This window comes from Xiphophorus couchianus, chromosome 24 (assembly GCF_001444195.1).
Source record: "Xiphophorus couchianus chromosome 24, X_couchianus-1.0, whole genome shotgun sequence".
Taxonomy (NCBI): Eukaryota; Metazoa; Chordata; class Actinopteri; order Cyprinodontiformes; family Poeciliidae; genus Xiphophorus; species Xiphophorus couchianus.
In genome coordinates, this window is record NC_040251.1 from 5,745,774 (window position 1) to 5,766,365 (window position 20,592).

The 20,592-nt window shown below is 46.0% G+C and overlaps 2 protein-coding genes across 4 annotated transcripts; one reads left to right on the top strand and one right to left on the bottom strand.

The window, feature by feature from the left end:
• Positions 1-208: 208 nt before the first annotated feature.
• Positions 209-6,226, bottom strand: cxxc1a (CXXC finger protein 1a). Of its 3 annotated transcripts, XR_003594764.1 has the most exons (15): positions 6,058-6,226; positions 5,627-5,757; positions 4,579-4,679; positions 4,375-4,508; positions 4,151-4,306; positions 3,840-4,022; positions 3,642-3,746; positions 3,355-3,572; positions 3,083-3,290; positions 2,882-2,992; positions 2,679-2,728; positions 2,486-2,582; positions 1,544-1,696; positions 1,133-1,385; positions 209-1,096 (listed from the first exon to the last, which is right to left on the bottom strand). XR_003594764.1 is itself a non-coding variant. In XM_028011514.1 (14 exons), the coding sequence occupies exons 1-14, from the start codon at positions 6,058-6,060 to the stop codon at positions 1,239-1,241; spliced, it is 1,797 nt and encodes a 598-aa protein (XP_027867315.1). In that variant the 5' UTR covers positions 6,061-6,226; the 3' UTR covers positions 209-1,238. The 3 variants fall into 3 exon arrangements, 2 of the variants coding, with proteins under 2 accessions (XP_027867315.1, XP_027867316.1); XM_028011514.1 differs by having other exon boundaries at positions 209-1,385; XM_028011515.1 differs by lacking the exon at positions 6,058-6,226 and adding an exon at positions 5,870-6,044 and having other exon boundaries at positions 209-1,385.
• A 928-nt stretch (positions 6,227-7,154) lies between these two features.
• Positions 7,155-19,495, top strand: LOC114140719 (myoD family inhibitor domain-containing protein). The gene is made up of 5 exons (XM_028010849.1): positions 7,155-7,234; positions 8,944-9,071; positions 9,794-9,916; positions 9,991-10,137; positions 19,003-19,495. The coding sequence occupies exons 2-5, from the start codon at positions 8,945-8,947 to the stop codon at positions 19,275-19,277; spliced, it is 672 nt and encodes a 223-aa protein (XP_027866650.1). The 5' UTR covers positions 7,155-7,234; position 8,944; the 3' UTR covers positions 19,278-19,495.
• The last annotated feature ends 1,097 nt before the right edge of the window (positions 19,496-20,592 follow it).

Sequence of the window (20,592 nt, forward strand, 5' to 3'; positions counted from 1 at the left end):
ATTTTCCTGAAGTGATAATGAATGATCTTATCTCCGAATCAATCAACAGTTTATGAAAGAAACTGGTTGGTTTTTTATTAACGTAAAAACGCATAAAATTTTAGCATATTGGTGTAGTAAAATATGTTGTGTGTTTTAAGTGAAAATACGTATTGACATATTTTTTTTAAATCAGGATCATGGAATTGAAGAAAACTGCAGCAGCAGATATGAAAACATGATCAGGTTTATTTGAGCCAATAAAAACACAGAATCTGGTCACGCATCACTTCCTGTGAGGCGGGAGGAAGCAGCAGGAGAAGCTGGACCAGGACAGATGGACAAACATCACAAAAAACTTTATAATCACAAATACACTAAAAGTGAAAATCAGAAGTAAAACAATGGAGCTCTCTGATTGGCTGCTGGCTGGTTTCCATTGAAGGTGTCAGTCTTGCTGTGGTCCCAGTAAAAACCCGGATCGGTTCTGATGGGTTCGTGTAGCAACAGCACCAACCTGTCATCAATAGGGCTGAGGATTATGGGTAATGTGGTCCCCTAAGGTTTAGGCAGCAGCACAAAGAAGTTTCAGCACCAACAGAACCAGCTGACCCAGAACCAGAACCACAGAACCAACAGCCACGCAAACTGGCCATATAAATAGGAACAGCTGGATGTTTTCGACTTTGTGACGTTTTATTCGCTAAGTGGCTGTTGTCATGGTTACAGAGCGGCTGAGACGGGGATAAACACGGAGCGCCTGGCGGTTCTGGATTCTGACCCGATAAATTCAGACTGCAACCCAATGGCGCTGATCGCCCCCTGCTGATGGTGGAAACGACAATTATTGTCCCACAGAGGAAAATTCTGCTGCGGACCAGTTACCGGTTGCTACGGGTCGATACTGACCCGGAACATTCAGTGTCACATCAGCTGGATCCAAGAAATTAAACTTTAGGTGAAAATGTAGTGAAAATCTTTCTGTCAGCACCAGAACCGGTTCTGTGCAAGCTGCAGTTTGTGGGCCGGGATGGTTCGTATCTCCAGAACCAATGAGCCTCCAGAACCTTCCCCAGCGGGAAGCGGGTCTCACTGCTAATTCAGACTGTTCTGGATTAACTCACGGTTCTGTGAGTTAATCCAGTTCTGGATTGGTCATGTATCCGGGTCAGTTCTGTTTGTCTGGTTCTTGAAATGAAGCCCGGCTGCTGACAGATGTCCAGATGTCCATGGGTCCAGATGTCCATGGGTCCGGCCGTCTACCTGTCCTTGGCAGAGCGCAGGTCGGTGGTGATTGGGTCATGCTGGATGGTCTGGTGCAGCATCAGCGCCAGCAGCCCAGCCCGGTTGGTCATGGCCGTCCTCAGGTTCCTCTCCTGCTCAAACAGTTCGTCCAGCTTGTACCACTGGTGGACAGAGAGGACAGAGAGACGATAAGTGTTTAGAGGAGTTCAGTCTGTGAGATCAGTCCCCCTACTGATCTCAGCAGAACTACTGGTTTTAACTGAACATCCCCAGGTGGAAGTGTTTCCAGATCTTTTCCAGTGCGTTCGGACTTGGTTACCACTCGGACTCGCTCCAGGTCGACCTCGGCCCGCCGCAGCTTCTCCCAGCAGTAGTGCTTGTTGCACTTCCTCTTGGAGACCCGGCAGAACTCCCCAGTGGGCTCGAAGACATCTTTGACCAGAGGACATCCACACACCTCATCTGCTGGGACCTGAAACATCAGAAACCATCTGAACAAGGACTCGACTGTGGTAGGATTCCACTCCTGGTTCTGATCCGTTTCCTGCTCAGAAAGAAAAACAGGGCAGTAATGGGCTCAACACACAGGCCAAAGCTTTCAGATCACGCTTTTGCAGTGCGCGCTCTCGGGTCGCGTGCTCTTGGTCATGCTCTCCAACAAGAGCAGTACAGGAAAATTGGATCGAAACACCGGGAATGAAGAAGAAGAGAGACAGATGTCAATGCTGGTTGTGTTGCGAATCGCATTCTCGGATTGCTCGTCTCCTAGAAATTTGAATGTTTCTGAAATTGGATGGAACTTTTAAAGTTTCAAAGCAGTTTGTGACTTCAAGGATGAAGAGTCAGAAAGAAGTGACAGGAATTTTGCTGTTGACTCTACAAAAGACAACGTTGGACACCCAACTGAGATGATGTGTCCCTCCGTGCTGAAACTGGTTACAGACTGAAGAGCCAACGCTCCTCTCATTGGTCAGTCAATGAAACCCTCGCTGGTTGGTCGTAGTATCATGTGACAGCAACCAAGGTTCCACTTTCTCGTGTTGCATTGCAAGCCCTCCTGTTGTGCATCTTCATGTACGAGTGCAAAGTTTCACACACACAAATATTGGTGGAGGAGGGCAATGACAGTTCCAGGGGAAAGAAGAGCAACGTCACCAGACTTGTGTCGAATCCTTAACATCCCATCGGTCGGTCGGTCGGTCCGTCAGTCGGTCGGTCCATCCTTCCTCAGATCAACAGGTTTTCATCAGAGGAGACGTACCTTGGGATCTCTGGAATGTTCTGGACACAGAACCTGCAGCCGCTTGCAGTAGGTCTTGCTCTGAGGGTTGTAGACATCACAGAACAGCCGGGTGGCCCTGAGACACGAAGACAGCAGAGACACAGGGACATGTGGGAGAGAGACATGAGGCAACATTAATGTAATGAGACTGGAGGAGGTACAGTGGTCTTACCCTTCGATGCGAGTCGGATACATGGAGCCAAATGAGGTCTGGCTCTCGTACTGTTGGACAGACAGAGACACAGTGAGACAGGAGGACGATCGTTGACGTCCTGGAGGAGCTGTTCCGCTCCCCGGAGATGTCCTGAGGGTATGAATACTTCTGGACCATGAGTAAAACCTCAGACAGGCACAAGTCTGCCTCTGGAGTCTCACCTTAGCATAGCACCTCTCCATGTGTCGCAGTGCCACCTTGGGGTTGACGGGGTGGCTGCAGGACACACAGAAGATCTGTAGGTCTGTGTCGTCCCCATCTCCCTCAGCAACCTGGAGACAGTCAGAGACGGGCCAGGGCCGGACATGGACAGGTCAGGGCCGGGCCGGGAGGACACCGTTCTGTCTCTCGGCGTATCTCACCTCCTCGTCTTGTTGGACCTGCTGCTGCTTGGCGTTGGCGATGATGGTTTCCAGTTCATGGAAACGTTTCTCCATCAGCGTGAGGCGAAGCCTGGCGGCCTGCTGCTCCTTCCTGATTCGCTCCAGCTGTCTCCGCCCCATCTCCTCGGCGACGCAGGGACTCTGCTGCCACTGCTGGATCCTCTGGGGGAGGATCTCATAGATCCGGCTGCCGATCACAGACAGCGTTAGCTGCATATCAGGCTACCGGCGTTAGCTCAGCCCTCACTCACTTGGCTGCCAGTTTCATGCCGCAGTCCTCTGAGCAGTACTTGGAGCCACTTCTGGCCGGTTCAACGCAGCCCGGACCCAGACACTGCCTCAAAGCCCCGCCCGCCTCTTTAGCCCCGCCCTCTCCTGCGCGCTCGCTGTGCCGCACGCGCTCCCTGTGGCGCTGCTTCACCTTGTGGCGCCGAGGTTTTGCCTCCTCTTTGGGAACAGAAATGGACTTCTACAGGAACACAGGTGCGTTAGTGACGTCATCGATGACATAATGAATCATGTGATCAAACGGCTACACCTTCTTCTCCGGTTTCTTGTCTCGTCTCTTCACGTGTTTCACCTTCACCGCCTTCTTCCTCAGAGAGTCTGACTGAGCATCATCTTCCTCCTCGCTGTGCCACACCTGCAACAGGAAGCCGCATCACGGAACAGAAAGTTGCTGCCTGACGTACGATTGGTCAGTAGGTGAATCCCTGATGTCTGATTGGTCACTCACCAGGTCTCTGTATCCAGCTGCTTTGTACTGCTGGTACAGCTCCAGCTCGCTCTCACTGAAACCTTCCTCGTCCTCATCCTCCTCTTCATCATCTTCTGAAAGATGCCCCGCCCCCTTTGCGGACAGGCCCCGCCCCCTGCTGCCACTCCGACTCATCTCCTCGTCTCGAACTCGAAGCATCTTCTGCTCAGAGACAAAAATTATCACAGCATCATGTTGAACGGGAGGACGCGGCTCCGCCCACCACTGACACATCACGCTGTGATTGGTTGATGAACTCTGGAGCTCTGGTTTCCATGCCAACCACGTACCCGTGCTCGGACCTCGCACTGCCGGAGGCGGCATTTCTGCCGGATCTTGTTCGGACCACCGAACTTCTTCATGTCTTTGCAGAAGTCGCACTGAGCGCAGTCCTCCGTCCGCAGGCAGGCGTCGCATTCGCCACACATCCGGGCCGAGCGCTTGATCTGCGGGCGACAGCGGCGACGGTGAGGCTTCAACACCAGGGGGAGCCAGAGAGCAGCGGACCGTCTACCTGAGAACCCCGCCGCCGGTCGATCCTGGCCTGGAGGGCGGAGCTTCGCTCGCCATCCGTTCTGTCGTCCCTCTCTGGCTCCGCCTCCTTGCTCTTTTTCTGACGGTATTTGATCTCCAGAGACGAGTCTCTGTCTGCAAACACACAGCGCTCAGCTGTAAGTGCTGCTCCTGCCAGCAGGGGGCAGCGCTGCGCCACACTGACCTCTGCAGGTCGGGCAGAACCAAACTCGGATGGCTTTGGCTGCTTTTTCCGACACGCCGACGCACTGACCGTGGAACCACTCCGTGCAGCTGTCACAGCCTCTGAGACACACACACACACACACACACACACACACACACAACCAGTACCTTCTAAACTTCTTGGTTGTGCACAACAGAGATGAACATTTGTGTTCAGACCAGTTTTATTCAGTGATCCATCAGAACCAGAACAATGTCAGCGGTACCAGTAGAAGACATTCAGAACCACCAGAAAGTATTCACGCCCTGAACACACTCAGTGATGAAGACGAGACACTTGAGGAAAATCCAGAGAAAGTGTTTCTGAACTACATCAGGATTTCTCTTTAGTCTTTAGCTGAAGACCAGGAGCCATTTCTGCTGCTAGCGCTAGGCTAGCATGTTAGCTTTGGTTGTATTTACCCAGAATGCCCTGTCCACTTCCTGGTTTTGGAGCGGTCTCCGGTCCGCTTGGCGCTCAAATTCAAACGGAACCTGGACCGAGGTTTGGAGGACAGAAGGTCAGAGGTCAATTAGCGTTCACACCTCACCAAATGGACCGGATTTGACTAGACAAACGGACAGGAGTCAGATTGAAGCGGACTGAACAGGACTGAACAGAACCGGTTTATGTGGATCAGAACCTCTCCTGGGTCCGGAGTCCATGTTGGAGTCCGGTCTCCGTCCAAGTTCTGGATCTGAGGATTGAAGGCCAGTCTGGGCCCAGTAGAGGTTCTGGTCCATGTAAAGAACCCAGTTGTTTCATTAGAATAAAGTTTCTTCTTGTGATTGATCTAGAGGTTTCTGAGTTCCTCCCGGTGCAGAAAGGTTCTGATGCTCCAATTCTGGGACAATGGAGTTCTACAGACTCCTCCGGTACCGGTCCGGATGTCCGAGCCGGTAACCGCGGTGTCCCACAGGGAACCCGTCCGGTTTAATTGGATCAGGAACTTGCAGGGGGATGAATACTTTCTCACGGTTCTGATCGGGTCCAGTTGGACCTGCAGCTGATCGGTTCAGGTTCTTACATCATGAAGCAGTTGATATCTGGTTTCCGACACACGCAGTAAACCGGAGCGCTGGGCGTTTCCATGGCAACCTCTCCTCCTCCCCGCTCCTCCTCCTCCGGACCCGGTTCGGCTCCTGCTGCCTCCTCAGACTGAAACACAACAAAAACTTCAAAATAAAAGCCCGACAGAGGTCTCCAGAACCGGAACCATAGGGTTCTGAAGGTTGTAAAGCCGTAAACATAACCAGCCCTCAACATTCACTTATCGGGTTCTGATTCTGTCTGGTTCTGCTGGTTCGGTGACGGTTCCCCATCAGGTCCAGATCTGCCTCAGAACCAGAACCGAGCCGAACTGTGGGGCCACACTGCTCCAGCCAGGCTCTGTTCATTTCTCTGACTGCAGCTCGGTTCGGTTAGGCTGGAGATGTCCGAGTCACTCCACGGACTTACCATGAGAAGGTTCGGCGGTCCAGCTGCTCCGCTCCAACCGCAACGTGTTCCGACCCTCCGGTTCCGAACCAGAGCCGAACCTGCAGGGTTCTCTTTGTTTTCACCGCATCTTCATCCTCCTCTTCCTCTGCAGGGAGCAGAACCGAACACAAAGAAGGGCGGCCGAGGCGCCCCCTGGCGGCCGGAGCTGCTCACTGCGAGGGGACGCAAGAACAGCATAATAATAATAATAATAATAATAATAATAATAATAATAATAATAATAATAGCAAATCCTCATCATCACTGTCCAGGTGTCTTCTGGATCGCGGTATTCCGGTATCGCAGAACTGTCGGTAGTACATCAGGACAACGTTAGGTCTGCTGTTTGACGGGTCTTGGTGTTTAAGGTTGTTGCTGATTATCAACCGGGATGAACCAGCTGCAGTTCTGAGTGTGTCCAGCAGGGGGCAGCAGAGGCTCAGGGAAACCTCTGAAGCAGAACTCTGGGTTTAACTGGATCCAACAGAGAAACATCTGGAGCAGCAGAAGAAGAGCTGGAGGCTCCCTGACAGCTCGAAGTGACGCTCAGAGGATTTAGGCCCACAGAACCAGAACCATCAGAAGGTTTTGGGTTCCAGATTATAAAGAATAAAAATGTTCCAGCCCTGAAGCTCTCATGGCTTCCTCTGTTCCTGCTGTACTTTTCTCTTTTCTCACACTTCTTTCTTCCACCCAACTTTCCGCCTGCTCGGATAAAGCACTCTCCTTCCTGAACCTTGACCTCCAGACAGCTGGACGTCTGTCCAATCAGGAGTCTTCGGAGCGAACATGGCTTCAAAATAAAATCCCTTTTATTGGTGTGATGTTTTAATTTCCTGAGAAGCTGACCTTTGACCTTTCATTCTCTATGTTGACATCCTGAATGTTTTCTGTTGGTTTATTGTGTCACGTTCAATGTTCTGACCCAGAATCTGAAATAAATCGCTGAGTTTCATTTCTAACCCAGTTTCACCTTCTGAATGAAATCCGTGAAATAAATGATCATTATTATTATTATTATTGATTATGATTATTGAGAGGCAGTAACAGCCTCCGTCTGCTCTGTGTGTGTGTGTGTGTGTGTGTGTGTGTGTGTGTGTGAGGGAGGCGCAGCCCCCGGAGCTCCGCAGTCAGCAGCAGACCCGCGGCGCTGCAGGTGAGTTTCAGTTTTTTACATTTTTCGGTTTTTCTGGATCCTGATTTTGGAGCTTCCGGTTGTTTTCCTGCTGAACGCAGAAAGTTCTGCTGTTCCGGTCCAGAACCCGCTGGTTTCTGGATCACTCCGTGTTTTTACATCTGCCGGTCAGAATCTGCTTCAGCCTGGAGTAAAAGCAGAACCGGTCCAGATCCAGAACCGGACCGGAACCGTTCGGTGTTTCTAACAGCCTCGAAACGGTTTCATTCTCTGCGGCTCTTCTCAGATGAGTCTGAACGAACCCAACAGAACCGGGCTGTGATCCGGACCGGATTCATCTGAAGACGTTACACAGTGGAAAAATTACAGCAATAATTTGGTTTATTTATGGGAAAAATAAGGTCCAAATTTTGACCATGTTATTCATTTTAGTAATAAATGTCAGTTTCAAACTAAACCGATAGATAGAAATAAGTAGTTAACTCAAATATGAATATAGCCTCAAACTGTATATTTAGTTTCAAGAAAAATATTTGCTGTGCTAACTGAATATTTACTTCTAAATATTAGATAAAAAGTTTAGTTGGTTTACAAAATGTTTAGTTTGAAGCTAAATATTTACCACACATTTAACTAAATATTCAGGTTGAAGCTAAATCTCTAGTTTGCTAATAATATTTTGAAGTTTATAACATTTAAAAATGTGACTGAAAACAACACAGATTGTTTTCTCTTCTTCCAGGATCAATAAACCAAATTACTGCTTCAACGTTTCACTGCGTAACTTTAGCAGCTCATTTTAAGGTTTATTACATTTCTGAAATTTCCTCCTCCCTCGGATCCTTCGCCGGGTCTCCAGGTCAGCAGCCCAGTCTTCCCTCCAGCCTGTCCTGGCTCTCCTCCTGGTGGGACGGGAACTCCTCAGCGGGGAGTCTCCATCCCAACCAGATGCCGCCCGGCTGGCTCCTCTCAGTGTGACGGAGCAGCGGCTCCATGATGACTGAGCTTCTCTCAGGGAGAGTCCAGTCAGGGAAACTCATTCCAGCCGCTTGTATCCACGATCTCGTTCTTTCGGTCATGACCCAAAGCTCATGACCATAGATGAGGGTGGGAACGTAGATCGACCGGTAAATCGAGAGCTTGTCTTTTTCACTGGGCTCTCTCTCCACCAGGACGGAGCGGTACAGCGCCCGCCGCACTGCAGACGCTGCGCCGATCCGTCTGTGGATCTCCCGCTCCGTTTTCCCTCATTCATGAACCCAGAGATACTTAAAGTCCTCCTCTCGGGGCAGGACGTCCCCCCGACCCGGAGAAGGCCCTCTACCCTTTGGAGGCCCTGATCCTCATCCCGACTGCGAACCGCTCCGGTATCGCTGTAGATCACGACCCGATGAGGTCAGTAGGACGAGATCATCCGCAAAAACAGACCCTGAGGTCACCAGAACGGATCGGCTGGTCCGCAGACTGTTCAACGCTACGAACAGAATCTGTGACAATGGGCAACCATGGCAGAGTGCAACTCAGAGCAACCGGTCCAACTCTGAGCAACCGGTCCAACTCAGAGCAACCGGTCCAACTCTGAGCAACCGGTCCAACTCAGAGCAACCGGTCCAACTCTGCCTGGAAACGAGCCCGACTTACTGCCGGTGATGCGGACCAAATATTTCTGAAATATTTGTTTTAGAAAAGATAATAAATGTAATAATAACGGTGTGTTTTGTTTCTGGCAGGATGGATGTGACGGCTCTCCACAGTGTCTCTGGCAGCACCGAGGGCGGAGCTTCCAAGCATCCCAACCAATCAGAATGCGTCTCAGAGCAGCCAGTGGCCAATGGGAGGCTTCCGCGTCACCGCACAGGTGAGAAAAACTGAACGCGACCTGATTGGTTGAAAGGGGAAACCAGTATGACGTCAGAGCAGATCAGAACTCTGGAAACAGAACCGGGTCAAACACAGAGTCCAGATTGATTCTCATTTCCCTTCAGAGCGCCATCTGGGATTTCTTCCATTGACTGAAATTCCTCTGTTTGAATTTTAACCAGCCAATCAGAGACCAAAAGGAAGGATGATGTTGAGTTTGCCCCTGGTTGTAGTTTGGAGGTGGAGGAAGTAAATGAGTTCAGTCCTTATATGGAGCAACAGGGAGATTTAAAGGGCCGGAGTCGTGTAAATTCTTATAACAACTGACGGTAACACAGTTACTGGGTTTTACCATAAAATGCTTTGACATTTTGTTTCTAGCAAAGATGGAAGGTTTTTTCACAAGGCTAAATTTAAACTTCGTTTCATACAGTAAATATACATAATATATTTAGATACAGCTCATAAGAAAACAAACAGTTTTTTTCTCACTGTCTGAACTGAAATCAAACCAAACTTTTCTTGTTTTATCTTAGTTAGAATTATCAAAATTAATTCTATTTGCTAAAAGCCAGAAAACTTGGCGAGAACATCGAGAATGTAGCGAAGCGTAGAACCGGCGCCGGGTTCTTTGTTCTTATGGTTCCACAGTTCTGTGTTTCCTGGTGGAGAAGCTCCTTCCTGATCTCTGACTGAATGATGCTTCCTGTTTCCTCACAGGTCAGGCTCCGCCCCCCGTCTTTGATAGGCTGCAGGAACCCGACGGCAGCGATGAATCTTTGACCGACAGCTTCTCCACCCAGGACGTCTCTCTCCTTCTCCCCGCCCCCCACAGACAGAAAGGTGAGCAGCCCCGCCCCCTCCCTGAGGCTGAAGGTCACCTGTGAGGTCATGTGAGGAAATCTGTTATGTCCCAGGTGTGGTCAGCTCATCAGAGCCTCACATTGGCTGCCCTCCGCCCCCCACCTGCAGCCCAGGCACCAATGAGACGCGCCTGTCGTCGACCAAGAGCCACACCTCCTTGAAGACGGACGCCGCCCACATCAAGGAAGTGGCTGGAAATGGTGAGCCAATCAGAATGAAGCTTATGAGCTGAGGTCGCCCCCAGAGGCTGGGAGGACAGCCTGTTGACCCGGTTCCCATCTCTGGGTGGACGGGTACCGGGTCAGGAAAAACAGTAATCTGGAGGCTTCCAGTGGGCCGGAACCAGGCCAGAACCTCTGTTCTACTGGGTCAGAGTCAGGCCTGAGATGTTTCAGAACCAGAAACCAGAGAGCTAAGTCCCAGACACTCTGAGGAGGAACCAGTGGAACCAACAGAACCAGCAGAACCAGTGAGGAGGATCCCAGTTCTTCTCTGAGCGTCGGCTGCTCCTGGTTCCTGAAAACACAAAAGGTTAAGTTTCGGAACGTTTTGGAGCATTTTGGAATGTTTCGGGGAGTTTTGGAATGTTTTGGAGCGTTTTGGAATGATTTGGAGCAATTTGGAACGTTTTGGAACGTTCCGGAGCGTCTTAGAATGTTTTGGAACGTTTCGGAACGTTTTGGAGCATTTTGGAACGTTTTGGAATGTTTCGGGGCGTTTTGGAATGATTTGGAGCGTTTCGGAACGTTTCGGGTAGTTTTGGAATGATATGGAGCGTTTCGGAATGTTCCGGAGCGTTTGGGAGCGTTTCGGAATGTTTTGGAGCATTTTGGAACGTTTTGGAACGTTCCGGAGCGTCTTAGAATGTTTTGGAGCATTTTGGAACGTTCCGGAACGTTTTGGAATGTTTCGGGGAGTTTTGGAATGTTTTGGAGCGTTTTGGAATGATTTGGAGCAATTTGGAACGTTTTGGAACGTTCCGGAGCGTCTTAGAATGTTTTGGAACGTTTCGGAACGTTTTGGAGCATTTTGGAACGTTTTGGAATGTTTCGGGGCGTTTTGGAATGATTTGGAGCGTTTCGGAACGTTTCGGGTAGTTTTGGAATGATATGGAGCGTTTCGGAATGTTTTGGAGCATTTTGGAACGTTTTGGAACGTTCCGGAGCGTCTTAGAATGTTTTGGAGCATTTTGGAACGTTCCGGAACGTTTCGGGGAGTTTTGGAATGATTTGGAGCGTTTCGGAACGTTCCGGAGCGTCTTAGAATGTTTTGGAACGTTTTGGAGCATTTTGGAACGTTCCGGAACGTTTTGGAATGTTTCGGGGCGTTTTGGAATGATTTGGAGCGTTTCGGAACGTTTCGGGGAGTTTTGGAATGTTTTGGGGAGTTTTGGAATGTTTTGGAGCGTTTCGGAACGTTCCGGAGCGTTTGGGAGCGTTTCGGAATGTTTTGGAGCATTTTGGAACGTTCCGGAGCGTCTTAGAATGTTTTGGAACGTTTTGGAGCATTTTGGAACGTTCCGGAACGTTTTGGAATGTTTCGGGGAGTTTTGGAATGTTTTGGAGCGTTTTGGAATGATTTGGAGCAATTTGGAACGTTTTGGAACGTTCCGGAGCGTCTTAGAATGTTTTGGAACGTTTCGGAACGTTTTGGAGCATTTTGGAACGTTTTGGAATGTTTCGGGGCGTTTTGGAATGATTTGGAGCGTTTCGGAACGTTTCGGGTAGTTTTGGAATGATATGGAGCGTTTCGGAATGTTCCGGAGCGTTTGGGAGCGTTTCGGAATGTTTTGGAGCATTTTGGAACGTTTTGGAACGTTCCGGAGCGTCTTAGAATGTTTTGGAGCATTTTGGAACGTTCCGGAACGTTTTGGAATGTTTCGGGGAGTTTTGGAATGTTTTGGAGCGTTTTGGAATGATTTGGAGCAATTTGGAACGTTTTGGAACGTTCCGGAGCGTCTTAGAATGTTTTGGAACGTTTCGGAACGTTTTGGAGCATTTTGGAACGTTTTGGAATGTTTCGGGGCGTTTTGGAATGATTTGGAGCGTTTCGGAACGTTTCGGGTAGTTTTGGAATGATATGGAGCGTTTCGGAATGTTTTGGACCATTTTGGAACGTTTTGGAACGTTCCGGAGCGTCTTAGAATGTTTTGGAGCATTTTGGAACGTTCCGGAACGTTTCGGGGAGTTTTGGAATGATTTGGAGCGTTTCGGAACGTTCCGGAGCGTCTTAGAATGTTTTGGAACGTTTTGGAGCATTTTGGAACGTTCCGGAACGTTTTGGAATGTTTCGGGGCGTTTTGGAATGATTTGGAGCGTTTCGGAACGTTTCGGGGAGTTTTGGAATGTTTTGGGGAGTTTTGGAATGTTTTGGAGCGTTTCGGAACGTTCCGGAGCGTTTGGGAGCGTTTCGGAATGTTTTGGAGCATTTTGGAACGTTCCGGAGCGTCTTAGAATGTTTTGGAACGTTTTGGAGCATTTTGGAACGTTCCGGAACGTTTTGGATTGATTTGGAGCGTTTCGGAACGTTTCGGGGAGTTTTTTTAACGTTTCCACCCGCCAGAGAAACTCGCTGGCAGCAGATTTTCATTTCCTCGACTCGACGCTGGAACAAAAACAGAAGATCAACTGGAGGCTTATCAGCTGCAGCCAGACGGCGGCTGAGCCTCCCATCAGCTCCGGGTCACACCCACTGAACCAGAACCAGAACCAGAACCAGACAGCAAAGCTTCAAGTCAACTCTGAATTTCTTCACCTAGACTGGCGGTGTCCAAAGCGCGGTCCCCGGGCCGTTTGTGGGCCCTTGAACTTATTTTCTTGGGCCCCGGAGTCAAGAAGGTTAAAAGTTTGGTCATTAAAACAGAAAACAGCTGATGACCCAGAAATGTGGAAATTGTCAGATTTACAGTCCAAAACCCTTTTTGTGTTTTTTTTTCTTTCAAAATATCTTTATTAGAATTTTAGTGGTTTAAACAAACAACTTGATCAGTATGCAAATTGTGGCAACAACAATAGTAGTATTACTGTTCAAGTCAAAATAAAATACAAACAAAAAAGTAAAACAAAATGTCTCATAATCCTGGTTCCAATACAACCATCACATATTTTACATATTATCTTTAAATTGAGATTTAACAGTGTAATAAAATTGTCTTTGGGAACTGCAGTTAACTTGTTCTTCTGACATGTTCAGATCCTTGAACATCTCCCTAGTGAAGGGATCAGATGAACTCAAATAAATCCTGTTTTCCCTTTAATATATATCATTTTTTCCAGAGCCAGATAACATCTGCTGCAGCTGTTGGTTTATGGTCCATGAGTCTTTTTCCAAACATTGATATTCATCTTTTCGCATTAAGTAAACTTAAGTTTATAAATGTCCGTTCATTTTTAGTATAATTATGTTTTTCAGGGTACAGTCCAAACACAAACAGCTTTGGCTCAAGAATTATTTGTTTGGAAATGATTTTCTCAATTACATCTTTTACCTCTTTCCAAAACAGTGTAATTATCCTCCATGCAGCGAACCAGAGATCCTCTGTCCTCTGTGCATGTTGGACAAACATCAGGAATCTCCCTGTTGTACCTATTAAGGTCCAGTGTTATTATATAAACCCACATTAACCATTTGAACTGGATCATTTTAAGAGATGTGTTGATAGAGCTGCTGTTTGCCAGTTTACATGCTGTTTGCCAATCTTCCTCAGAAAACTCTAGCAGTAAATCTTCTCTCCAAGCCTTAAGTCTATCATGAGATCCTTCAGATAGATGTAACATTACTGACTGATAAAACTCGGATATGATTCCTTTCTTCAAACTGTCCTTTGTTAACATTTTTTCTAAAGGTGACTTGGCTCTAAAGTCAACTCATCATTTTGATTTGTTCTTATGAAGTTTCTGAGTTGGAGATATTTAAAGAAATGTTTCCTATCTAGGTGAAATTTATGTTGCAGATCCTGGAAGCTCATTAGTTTGTCTGAGTCTGGTTCATAAAGACTCTGAATCATTTGGAGTCCTTTGTCTTTCCATACTTTAAATATTGAATCAGCTCTACCAGGTACAAACATCGGTTACCCCACACTGGACTGAACAGCGACAAACAACTTGGTTCATTTAATTATTTCTTACATCTCTCCATACTCTTAAGAAATGAATTTTTAGTATGTTTCAGAAGCTTTGATATTGAATTTGAATATAAATATGAAGGCAGAGTCCATTTTAAATCCTGAGTCTCCATGTCAGTCCAATGTGGAGAATGATTAATGTAATAAAACATCATAGACCTAAACTGCACAGAATAGTAACACCAGAGGAACTTTGGGCACTTCAAGCCTCCTGGGTCATAAGGAGGTACAGTTGGACTTCCTGTTGTTCCATAAAAACGCAACATCTTCGTCTTTATTTGTGAAAATAATTCAGGAGGAGCAGGAAGAGCAACATTCTGAAATATATAGAGTAACTTTGGCAATATGTTCATTTTTATTATATTTATTCTTCCAATCATAGATATTGGTAGTGGCATCCATCTTTCAAATGAATTATCTACTTCATTCAATATGAGTTTATAATTGGTCACAGCAACCTGTTCAAGATCTGAAGAGATATTTACCCCTAAATATTTAAATTCATGAACTATTTTAAACTGTAAATCATCAGAGGATGGGCTAATTCTTTCATTAATAGAATAGAAGACTTGTTTTTGTTTATTTTGTATCCAGATATCTCACTAAATAATTGAATTCTTTCCATAATCATTTGTATTGATGGACTTCATTTTGACATGAATAAGGTCACATGGTCTGTGAACCAGGAAATCCTGTTCTGCAGGTCCAGCAGTGATTCCATGAGATGAAGGTCTGAGCGAATCTGTCTGCAGCCTCTATTGATCTTTATTGGCTTAGATATGTTTCTGTTTGTTATTATTTCAGCTGAGGGATTATTGGATAATATTTTAACCCATTTTACAAAATTGTTTCCACAATTGAGAAAGATATTCCCAGTGAACCCAATCGAACGCCTTCTCGGCATCTAATGATAACAGAACAGAGTCTGAGGTATTTTTATTAAAATGAATTATGTTTAATACTCGCCTCACCTTATGAAAACCTTGCCTCCCCAAAATAAACCCGTTTTGATCTCAGTTAATTGTATTTAGTAAAACCTTTTGTAAGCGTCGCCATAGCAACTTAGAGATTATTTTCAGATCAGAATTTAGCAAACTAATCGGCCTAAAGTTGTTATATTTATTTGGAGATCTGCCTGGCTTCGGCAAAAGGATAATCATGGCAGCGTTTACTGAGGGGGGGAAATAATTTGAATGAAAAATGTCTTTAAACGTGTCTAATAATGGGGTCAAAAGTTTGTCTTTAAAGGTCTTATATAAATCTGTTGGAAGGCCGTCTGGTCCTGCTCTTTTCCCTGATTTCAGATTATCGTCAGTGGCGAACTCTAACTCTTCTTTTGTCATTTCTAGATTCAAGTTGTCCTTGTCTTCCTCTGAGAATTTAGGTATATTTAAATTATTTAAAAATTGATTTATGTTTTCTAATTTTATGCTTATTTTTGCTTTATACAATTCTTCATAGTAGTTCTTAAAAGCTGCCTTAATTTCTTGGGGGTCTTGCAGGGTTAGTTCGTTTGATATAACAGATGTGATTGGTTGTTTAGTTTCTAACTGGTTTAGTTGCCATGCCAGTAACTTGCCCGCTTTGTTGCCTTGTCGTTTGCCTGAGTCGTAAAAGACTTGATGCAGCTTTTGAAGCTGAATATTGATCATATTCTGCTCTCAAAATCAATAATTCCTGTTCTAGCTGTGGGTCATTTCCCTTATTTACTTTAGCTTGAATTACTTTTCTTTTATCTTCCAACTGTATTCTAGTTTTTCAGTTTGTTTTAGACCCTGTATAACTAATAATATGTCCTCTAAGGAAGGCCTTAAATGCTTCCCATTTTATACTTGCTGTTGTTTCTGTAGTATTAATTTGGATCAATTTGTATTCCTAAATATTTCACAAAGTTTTCGTCTTGTAACCATTTATGTTGAAATTGCCATCTCGGCGGGTCTCTCTTTAATTTATCATCTTTATAAACCAAACAACACGGAGCGTGATCTGAAATTACAATATTGTCATAGTAACAATCTTGAATTTAAACTGCAACTCTGTAGAAATCAAAAAATAGTCTGTTCTGGAGTGGGTTTTAAAAGTACTTGAATAGCAGGAGTATGTTTTATTAGCTGGTTTTCTCTCCAAACATCCAGTAACTTCAGCTCCTTCATCATTCTATGAACTGCAGCTCTACAGTTGTTATGCGACTGATCTAGTCCTGTTGATCTATCCATGCTTGGATTTAATGCACAGTTAAAGTCCCCCCCCCATTATGTGTGATCCTTTAATGTTGACAGGGTGAGGAATAAATCCTTGTAAAAATGACTGTCATCCACATTGGGTCCATATATATTAGTTAAAATACGAGTTTCTGACATTAGGGAGCCTTGGAGTATTAGGTACCTTCCTCTTTTATCTTTAATAATGTTTTTAATTTGCAGTGGCACCGATTCATGTATTAGAGTCATAACTCCTCTAGAATGGGAGGTAAACGGTGCCGTATATATAAATTGCCCCTCCACCTCCTCCTCACCTTTAAGTTGTTCTCATCAAGAAGATGCGTTTCCTGAAGAAATACAATTTTAGAGTCCATTTCTTTCAATCTATTCATCACTTGCTTTACTTTTAGAGGCGTTGAAGACCTCTGCAGTTCCATGAAATAAAATTACATTTTACGATTTGAGGCATAAAGTAACAAAAGTAGCGGGTTGCTTAACCTTATAAAAATGTGAGACACAACAAAACCGGATGTCAGAACACACATCCAACACATCCAACACATCCAACACACAAACCAAACCCTTCTACCATTTTCCTTCCCCAAACTGGGAGAGTCCCACCATATCCACTAGACTCCCCTTATGGCCAGGAACCAATCCACAACCAGTGAGGATCAGCAGAACTACTCTTGGCCTATTCTGGAGAAAATATCCCCGTTGCTGCTAAATAACATTTTTTACCTCTGAAATTTAAAAACCTTTTAAAGGACCATTTTACATTTAAATGCTTATTGTTACAAAATTAGGAACATAAATATATAACAAGCACTGAAATGCAAAGGGAAATATGGATACTGTATGGATACGCGCGAACTGTAAGATGTCATATAATGAATTTTAGTTATTTGCGTACTTTACTTTATTAGGGTGACCATATTTTAATTTGGGAAAACCAGGACAACCTGGAGGGGGGCGGGGCTCTAAAAGCGGGGAAACTCCATAGATTTGCGCTTTGCCATGTTGTTGGCTACTGACAGCCACGCTATCTATCTACTGATTAACAACATGGCTGCCGCACTGACGCGGCTCAGGGATTACGTCACACGCAGCGCCGTGCGCAGGGCCCTAGTGCCTGTAAATTTAATGGTCCAATGAAGGAAATTTAAAAAACAGGACATTTCCTCACTTTCTAAAAAAAAAACCCGGGACGCCCGGGACAGGACGTGAAATACGGGCGTTTGGTCACCTTACTTTACACACCGTCGTTCTTTACTCAGTGCTCTGTGTGTCCTGAGCTTCTTGAATTTTCTTGAGAAACTCGCTTGCTTCCCCAGGTGTTTTGTTTCCATAAGTCACTAGAAGCGTTGCAGGCTGAGTTGCTCCATTGCCGATGCCCAATTTACGCAGCTCCTCCCGGATCGGACCAAACTTTTTCCTCAGCTGGTGAAGCCCGGTGGCCAGGTCGGGGTAGAAACGGACCCGTTGTTCCTTGTAGGAGACGTCCTGTTTCCCGTGCAGCTCCAATGACGGCTTGCCTTTCTCGGTAGTTGAGGCCCTTCATCATCAGGCTCTCGGTCGGGCAGCGCCGTCTGCTGCGGGCCCAATCTTGTTTCCAGGTCCATGAGTTTGTCCTCCATCGATTTAGTTTTAGCCTCCAAGGTGCTCACGTTAGCTTGTAGCTTAGCCACTTGGTCTTCCCGGTGGAAACCCGGTCCTCTACTGGCGACATACGTTCATTGTAATCTTTCATTTCTTGTTTTACATCTTGTAGTGTCACCATCACTCCACCAAGTTTAGAGGATTAGGGTTTGATCTGACTTACTACTTTCAGACTCGCTTGTCCCTTCCTGCGCAGCCATCTTTGTTAGCTTTGTTAGCTTGTCCCTTCCTGCGCAGCCATCTTTGTTAGCTTTGTTAGCTTGTCCCTTCCTGCGCAGCCATCTTTGTTAGCTTTGTTAGCTTGTCCCTTTCTGCGCAGCCATCTTTGTTAGCTTTGTTAGCTTGTCCCTTCCTGCGCAGCCATCTTTGTTAGCTTTGTTAGCTTGTCCCTTTCTGCGCAGCCATCTTTGTTAGCTTGTCCCTTCCTGCGCAGCCATCTTTGTTAGCTTTGTTAGCTTCTCCACCGAACAGCTTCGTTTGCTTGAATGCTTCGCTTTTCCCTTTGTGTTGTTTAGTCGAGCTAGTCATTATACATCAGTTTATCCTTTTTTTTTGCATAAATCTTCTGTGAACAGCGGTTATTCCCCCTTATTAGAGCAACAAGCAGCAGGGCGAAGTTCGGTACGTTTTCTCACGTGGCGGCCATAACCGGAAGTCCCCTTTTTTGTGTTTTTAATAATATACAGATTTGATTTAAAAAAAGAAATAAAATCACAAAAAATGAATTTTTGCATATTTTTTTATGAAATTTCCCGCTCCTCGTAGTTTAAATTTGCCAGCAGGGCAAAAGGTTTGTACACCCCTGATGTCGGCGTGTCCTGTTTCGGGGCCTGTCCTGTTGGACGTGTCCTCTGGTCAACCGGAGGGACAAACTGACACAGTAAGTCTTTACAAAGAACAAAAAACTGCAAATGAGACCAAATGTGAAATACATTTGCCTCCATAATTTGTCATGATTGGGAGTGAAATAAGAAAAGCATCGTATCTGATTCTCCTCTGCGCTAACTGAACATCTTTTCAGACGTTTTCTTCTGAATTAAAATGTTTTCAAACCCTTTTAAGTTTCCCGATTGTCCCTGCAGACTGCTGCGTTCACTGCCTGCTGGCCTGCCTGTTCTGTGAGCTGCTGTCCATGTGCTCGGCGCTGGGGGAGTGTCTGGCCTGCGGCGTGGGCGGAGCCAATTGCTGCGACTGCGCGGCGTGCTGCTGCTGCTGCGTGGAGGCGGCCGGGGAGGCGGCGTGCACGGAGGAGGCGTGCCAGGCGGTGTTGGACTGCGGGATGTTGGAAAACTGCTGCGCGTCATCTGACTGCCTGGAGGTCTGCTTGGAGTGCTGCGCCATCGTCTTCCCTTCATAGGACGGCCAATCAGGGGAAGGCTGGATGATGATGTCACAGCAAAGGACAGAAACTCTTGGATTTGGTCTGAACGATCCGCATCCCGTTTTGAGCTCGGATCAGCACAAAGGTTCTCCGACCTGAACATAAAAGAAGAAGCAAGGAGCCGACTGTAGAGACAAATATTTATGGAAAATATGAAAGAATAATTTAATTAAACAAAATCATCCACTTTCTAACACCCTTGTCCTTAGTGGGTTCGGGAGGAGCTGCTGCCTGGACAGGTCACCAGTCTGTCGCAGGGCATTGTTTTTTTTATCAGCCCTTCTAAACAGTCACTCTGGGATCAAAAGGTCAAAGACCCATATCTCATAAATTAGGATTACGTTAATTTTGTATTATTTGCATGTGATCATGTTCATCTTCATGTTAGCATGTCGCTATGTTAGCATGTCTCTATGTTAGCATGTCACTATGTTAGCATGTTGTCATGTCAGCATGTCGCTATGTTAGCATGTCGCTATGTTAGCATGTCTCTATGTTAGCATGTCACTATGTTAGCATGTTGTCATGTCAGCATGTCGCTATGTTAGCATGTCGCTATGTTAGCATGTCTCTATGTTAGCATGTCGTCATGTCAGCATGTCACTATGTTAGCATGTCGTCATGTTAGCATGTCACTATGTTAGCATGTCGTCATGTCAGCATGTCTCTATGTTAGCATGTCACTATGTTAGCATGTTGCATGTTAGCATGTCACTATGTTAGCATGTCGTCATGTTAGCATGTCGTCATGTTAGCATGTCACTATGTTAGCATGTCGTCATGTTAGCATGTTGCCATGTTAGCATGTCGCTATGTTAGCATGTCATCATGTCAGCATGTCACTATGTTAGCATGTCATCATGTCAGCATGTCACTATGTTAGCATGTCGTCATGTTAGAATGTCGCTATAGTAGCATGTCACTATGTTAGCATGTTGTCATGTCAGCATGTCACTATGTTAGCATGTCACTATGTTAGCATGTTGTCATGTCAGCATGTCGCTATGTCAGCATGTCGCTATGTTAGCATGTCTCTATGTTAGCATGTCACTATGTTAGCATGTCACTATGTTAGCATGTCGTCATGTTAGCATGTTGCTATGTTAGCATGTCGTCATGTCAGCATGTCTCTATGTTAGCATGTCACTATGTTAGCATGTTGCATGTTAGCATGTCACTATGTTAGCATGTCGTCATGTTAGCATGTCGTCATGTCAGCATGTCATGTCAGCATGTCGTCATGTCAGCATGTCACTATGTTAGCATGTCGTCATGTCAGCATGTCACTATG

Coding starts and splice junctions, on each gene's coding strand:
- LOC114140719 (XM_028010849.1), top strand. CDS start 8,945: ATGGATGTGACGGCTCTCCACAGTGTCTCTGGCAGCACCGAGGGCGGA. Junction 9,917..9,990: donor CGCCCCCCACAGACAGAAAG/GTGAGCAGCCCC, acceptor GTTATGTCCCAG/GTGTGGTCAGCTCATCAGAG. Junction 10,138..19,002: donor CAAGGAAGTGGCTGGAAATG/GTGAGCCAATCA, acceptor TTGTCCCTGCAG/ACTGCTGCGTTCACTGCCTG.
- cxxc1a (XM_028011514.1), bottom strand. Junction 3,747..3,839: donor CAGCTGGATACAGAGACCTG/GTGAGTGACCAA, acceptor TTCCTGTTGCAG/GTGTGGCACAGCGAGGAGGA. Junction 2,583..2,678: donor TATCCGACTCGCATCGAAGG/GTAAGACCACTG, acceptor TTCGTGTCTCAG/GGCCACCCGGCTGTTCTGTG.